General features: G+C 31.1%; 2 protein-coding genes across 2 annotated transcripts; both read left to right on the top strand.

Moving 5' to 3' along the window:
* On the top strand, positions 1,442 to 3,339 carry LOC109345920 (pectinesterase-like). The gene is made up of 2 exons (XM_019585201.1): positions 1,442 to 2,489; positions 2,627 to 3,339. The coding sequence occupies exons 1-2, from the start codon at positions 1,442 to 1,444 to the stop codon at positions 3,313 to 3,315; spliced, it is 1,737 nt and encodes a 578-aa protein (XP_019440746.1). The 3' UTR covers positions 3,316 to 3,339.
* On the top strand, positions 3,938 to 4,812 carry LOC109345921. The gene has a single exon (XM_019585202.1). The coding sequence runs from the start codon at positions 4,034 to 4,036 to the stop codon at positions 4,577 to 4,579; it is 546 nt and encodes a 181-aa protein (XP_019440747.1). The 5' UTR covers positions 3,938 to 4,033; the 3' UTR covers positions 4,580 to 4,812.

Genomic DNA, 7,003 nt, shown 5'->3' on the forward strand with positions numbered 1-7,003 from the left:
ACCAACTTAGTGTTTCCTTGTTAAACGTCTATGATTTAGTCCAAATATATATCCACCACACAAACTGATTATGTTAAATCTTCCTAAAATAAATATACATTCCTTTGTCTTGAGATTGTCTGAAACCAACCCCATCATTCACAATCAAAAACTATATCCAATATACTATCAGATTATTTATATACCTAACAGCTCTTGTTAGCAATTTGTTTAACTTGAAAATTTGAAAGTAGAATCGTTTTGGAGATTGTGGGTATTCTTATTCTATAGTCACAAGAGACCTCAACCTACAAATTCTTAAGTCTCAATAAGCTTAATCCGAGTGAAGAATGTCAAGGTAGACTAATGCATTTTTCATGTGCATGCACCAAGAGCCTATAGGGACCTTGGATGGTAGACAGATCCGTATGATATGAAATTAAAAAATCTGATATTATCATGAACATAAAGGAAATATTGTTTCCTGTACAATGATCTTATAAATACTAGTCTCTTTTTTGCCGGCCCATATTTTTATTTCATAAATTAAACATTTGATTTTTATATATTTTGTTTTATATAATTAGAATGTTATTTTTGGTATTTGGTATATTTTATATTATAATTTTTAATTTGATATACTTTAAAGATATGAAATTCAATTAATGCAAGAGTAAGTTTAAAAAACTTATTTCATATCTTAGTCATTAATTTTAATGAAATGTAATGATTTAGATCCACTCACTAATTCAAATCATTGGATTTCCTTAGGATGACTAAAATATGGAATAAGTTTTTTAAAGTTACTATTGAAATAAGTGGATCTCATACTTTAAATTATACTTGCAATTATGTTTTGATAATGATTATATAGTTTTTTTTGTAGAAATTAAAAATGTTAAGGATAAAATAAGAAATTAGAAATTAAACTATTACATCATCCTTTAGTTTTATATATGGTATAAATAATTATAAATTTAATTCAATCATTAACAATAAATGATATAAATATGTATGAGCTAAGATGACACATTATTTCTCTTAAAACTCACCAAAATTAAATTTCTTTCACACTTATAATTACAACACAAGATTGATAATGTTATCACGTTTTTCTGTACTCACCAAATTAGTTATTCAAATATCTTTTTTAGTAAAATTGCTAGGAACCAACCCAACCATTGACAAACTAAAACCATATCCAATTGATCTGAGTCATGTACCAAATATATGCCTCTTATTTGATACTTTAACAATTAAGTATAACCCATATGAATATTTGCATACATGCACTATTATTAGTGAATGTTCATCCAATATTCTTAATCACCAACACCAACAACTTAGCAACCCAAATTCTTGTAGTTGACTTCCAATATGCAATGCATTCATTCCTTGATTGACACTAATTAATCATTTACTAATACAAAATCTCATGTCTATATAAGAAACACAATTAGCCATGCATTTCATATATACCCATCAATCCATTTCTCTAAGGCCACAACATTTAACTACTTTGTCCAAAATATCAATGGCTTTCAAGAACTTAACCATTCTTGCTTTGCATGTTTCACTTCTACTTTCTTTCATGCCATCCTTATCCATAGCAAATAACTATGCAGCATCAATTGTTTCACCACAAACTATTTGCAACTATACTTTATACCCTTCTTATTGCCAAACTGTGCTTGCTAATCAAAATGGCACCACATTTGACTATTGCAACATTTCCATCAGAAAATCTTTGTCACAGTCACGTAACTTCTTGAACTTAGTCTATTCTTATTATAAAGGTTTCTCATCTTTCTCTCAAATCACAGTTCGTGCTCTTGAAGATTGTCAATTCCTCTCTGAACTTAATTTTGAATACTTATCAAACACTTATGATGTGATTGAAAAATCTAGCAATGTTCTTACCACATCTCAAGTTGAAGATTTTCACACATTTCTTAGTGCTACTTTGACAAATCAACAAACTTGTTTAGATAGCCTAGAAACCTCAACTTCAGACCCAAGAGTGAAAAATGATCTTTATTCCTCTCTCTATAATGATATGAAGCTTAACAGTGTATCCCTTGCATTATTCAAAGAGGCTTGGGTTCCTGAGAATAAAAACTCAACATCATCGGAAAACCATACAAGTCAATCAAATTTCCAAAACCAAGTACGTGCCATCTATGATTCTTCAAAAGGCAATGGGAGAAAACTACTTCAAACAATGGATGATAATGAAAGTATAGTAGTAAAGGATATTGTAGTTGTTAGTAAAGATGGAAGTGGAAACTTCACAACTATCAATGATGCCATAGATGCTGCACCAAATAACACAGTTGCTAGTGATGGTTACTTCATCATTTTTATCACTGAAGGAGTATATCAAGAGTATGTATCTATTGCCAAAAACAAAAAGTTCTTGATGCTGATTGGAGATGGAATCAATCAGACTATTATTACTGGTGATCACAATGTCGTGGATGGTTTTACAACTTTCAACTCAGCAACATTTGGTAAGCTACATAAACATATATATATAGAAACATTAATATATGATAAATTTAAGAGCATATATGATAATTTATATAGACTTTTTTACATTGTAACTGCATCATTCACTATTCATATTTAATTATCATTGAATTTGCAGCTGTGGTAGCACAAGGGTTTGTAGCAGTTAACATAACATTTCGCAACACTGCTGGACCAAGCAAACACCAAGCAGTTGCAGTAAGAAATGGAGCAGATATGTCCACATTCTATAGTTGCAGCTTTGAAGGGTATCAAGACACTTTATACACACATTCATTGAGACAATTCTATCGTGAATGTGACATATATGGAACAGTTGATTTCATATTTGGAAATGCAGCAGTTGTTTTTCAAAGTTGTAACTTTTATCCTCGTCTTCCAATGAGTCAACAATTCAATGCTATCACTGCTCAAGGTCGTAGTGATCCAAATCAAAACACTGGTATTTCAATACAAAATGGAATAATAAAAGCTGATAATGATTTGGCTCCAATGGTTAGTAGTGTGAAAACATACCTTGGAAGGCCATGGAAGGAGTACTCAAGAACAGTGTATATGGAATGTTTCATGGATAATTTGATAGCTCCTGAAGGATGGCATGAATGGAATGGAGATTTTGCACTAAACACTTCATACTATGCAGAATATAATAACATGGGACCTGGTTCAAATACTCAAAATCGTGTAACATGGTTGGGATATCATGTTATCAATGCTAATGATGCACTTAATTTTACTGTCTCTACCTTCTTGGATGGAGATTTTTGGTTGCCTCAAACTAGTGTTCCTTTTCAGGTGTCTATATAATTAATAACACCAAATTAAAGTTGCTTATGTACAATTATTGGAAAAGTCGTAGTAGATTAAGCTTCATGTAATTTTCTCTGCATACCATATTTATACTTGTAATTCTAATAATGCACATGTTTTTCATTCAATATTATCTCTCTTCTATCTAAAAGTTTAACTACTTTCAAAGCAAAACCACATTGTTTTTATTATCTTAACTACTGTTGTAAGTCCATTGATTAAGATTATCCTTATTACTATTATTGTTTATTTTAATTTTTAATGGGATGGTAGTTGTTATGTGGGATTAGCTAAATTTGGTTGGTAAAAAGAATTGGATTACCCTTTCTTCCATAGTTCAATAACATCCTTTTATCAATAAAATTGCTTAAATAGTCAGGGAATGAAATTATCAATATATCATCTTGTCAAACTCTCTTAGAATGTGGAGCAAAGTTCAATTCAGAATTCTAACCAAAAATAGAAAAAACAATGAATGGCCAAGATAATTACTATGCCTTAATTATGGAGAATGGAATGAGTAAATTCCTAATTTAAGTATTGAATAACAACTTCTAATTTTAGAAAAATGTATTGAATGGACACCAATCTCACCCTTCCCATTATAAATCATTCAACCATGCACAACAATTTCCTTGTGGCAAGATACAACAATTCAGAGAAACCAAAATCCGAGAAGAGAAAAGTAACAATAGTTTGAGAAAATAACACCAAAATGGAACATGTTACAAAACTCTTCTCGGTCTTGGCTCTCTGTATGGTTGTAATGGCACACCAAACTGCTGCAGCAGAATTCAACAAAGGCAAGGACCTAATCAACAACCTATGCAACCTTTCACCAACCAAGGACCTTTGCATTCAAGTCCTTTCCTCTGATGAAACAAGTTCAACTGCTGACCTTAGAGATTTAGCTGTTATCGCATTGCGTGTCGCGGCCTCGAATGCTTCAAGCATCCTCACCGATGCGAAGATGCTTATTGATGATGTAAAACTGAACCCTAAAGTTCAACAAGGGCTAGCAGATTGCAAAGAAAATATATTAGACGCCGTGGATCAACTCGAAGACACAACTGCAGCATTGTTGGAGGATGATAATAGTCAAGCTCAGAAATGGTTGAAGGCTGCATTGGCTGCTATTACAACATGTGATGCTTCTATTCCTGGAGATGATGATGTTCTTTCAGTGAAGAGTGCTTCATTCAGGAAATTGTGCAATATTGCCATATTCCTCACTAAGTCCTTGCCATCCTCCCATTCATAAATTCTAACATTATTCATATTTTGTTGCATTTTTTATATATAAGTGCATATGCTTCCATTTCATTGACCATCATCAATTTTATCTTAATCTTGCATGATACTATAGTATTATTATGAGTTATGTACGAGGTTTTTGTTTCAATTGATGTGTATTTTGTTGTGTCATGGAAAGGAAGGGTCACAGAAAATAGAATGAATGATGTATGGTTGAATCCTTCATTGGAATGTTGAATAGATTTGATAGACAAGTCTAAATAATTATCTCCTCATCGTTTTTCCTCATTCTTATATATACTTTTCTTTACTATGAATTATCTTTTTATTTTTATAATCAACTAGGTAAAGCACCAACCATAAAAAAATTGCATGCTCATCTTTGGAAGGCAATCTCATAAGCATCCCCACAAATAAGAGGGAAAATAAAAGAAGGTATAGAACCAAAGAAAGAACAAAGATATGATTAATTGAAGTCTATTAATTCAATATTCTTATAATGACATTTATCTTATAAGCCAACTAAATCTTATTGGATATAAATTTTCCATCGAAATATGAAGACTTTATCAAATCAGTAATGAACTCATAAACATAATTATTAACAAATATCATATTTTCGAAATGAATTTATCCTACACATTTTCAAAAACAAACATAAGGTTCAATAGAAACTAAATTTAATATATACAAAAATCGATCTGTTCATAAACACTAAGGGGTTTTTCCTATATTAGTGCCAATAACTCTGACATATGCAAAATAGTTCAAACATAAATGAGATACTTAACTAGAGATAAATTAAAATCATTTCATCTGTATTTCTGGTAACATACATAATAGTATGTGTGCATCAAAATAGTGTATAGCACGTACAAAATAAAAGACAAAAGAGTGAGTAAGATACCAACTATGATGGTTACAATGTGAAATTACATTCATTATTATGGCACTAAAGTGACAAAACAACAAAAATCATATATAATAAAGCAATATGATCCATATGTAAATGATGTATGAAGTCAGTTTCTTTTATGATAGCATATTTAAATCACCAATTAGTTTTTTTTTTCATTCAACGCTTACGCAATTCAACCAACAAATTTCATTAGATATGTCTGAAGGCCAAGACCTAGTGGGAAAGAAACTAGAGTACAAATTGTCCTCGCAATGGTAAGCACAGTCTGTTTCAGGCATTCTCTAATCTCTAATGATCTCAAAATGTGCAACGGTGTGTCATAGAAAGCTCAGTTTCAATATAGAACTATCCTAGCCATACGATTTGTGAACATGAACCCTCAATCGATTGTCCCACCTAAGCCTCAAAGCTTCTTCAAAATTTATTGTCATTACTACTCCTATCCAAATCCGCATTGATATCTCTATCATCATATCTTTCCATTTTCTTCAACTCTAACTAAAAAAATGCAAGAACCATGTAAATTAAACGAAGTTAAATCATTAACTCTTTAAACAATATTTCTCAAAAAATTTCCTTCAAATATCACCTAAGATATTCTTCTCAACCCTAAAGTACTTTCACCATGTCAAATCCTATAGAGAAGCTCAAGACGTTAACTTAAATGAGTTGGACTCTATTTAGGTACAGTTCGACTCGTTAGGTTCATGAGCTGGTTTGGTTATATATATTTATGTTTGTATGAATATGTATTGTTGCGAACCGACTTTCAATTGAATATTGGCTACAAGACTTAGGAAAATGTTAAACTCAATTTTAACTTCTCCAAAAATACTGAGTCTTTGCTACATTTTTTGCGGTTAAAATTTAGAAAAAATTATATACAATTTGGAAAATATGGTCTTTGAACAAAACTTATGAGTTAGAGAGTTAATTACAAATCAGGAAATGTATTAGCACCTCATTTGTCCATATTAAATTGGTACCCTTGTTAATTGCATGAATTTCTATACCCTTAACTTATTTATTTAATTTTTATTGCACCCTGATTTTCGGTCGAACACTAGTTATGCGACTGGTTGAAGTCGTCGTTATTTGCGATTAAAACATAGAAAAGTCTCTTTTATACCCAATTTGGATAATACAGTCTTTAAATAAGAGTTCTGAGCTCGACAGTCAATCAAATCAAGGAAGGTATTAAAAAATTTACTTTATTTTTATGTTTGACAATAATTCAACTTGATGCTACGTATCTCTAGGTGTTTGACACATTAGGCTATATTCATTTGCATTCATCTATCTCTCACATTTCTCACCTCCATCTTTTCAAATCCATCCTTACGAAACCCTCCTTTTCAAATCCATTTTTCACCTCCATCTCACACATTTTATCCATCTTCTACCTCTTTATCGTTTTCTCTATTCATTTCCATTTATCTATCAAAACATCTATACAAGTTAGACTTTTTCATTTATCATTTTTTATTCTTTTTTAAGCACTAAACCAGTGTT

This window comes from Lupinus angustifolius, chromosome LG04, assembly GCF_001865875.1.
Source record: "Lupinus angustifolius cultivar Tanjil chromosome LG04, LupAngTanjil_v1.0, whole genome shotgun sequence".
Lineage (NCBI taxonomy): Eukaryota > Viridiplantae > Streptophyta > Magnoliopsida > Fabales > Fabaceae > Lupinus > Lupinus angustifolius.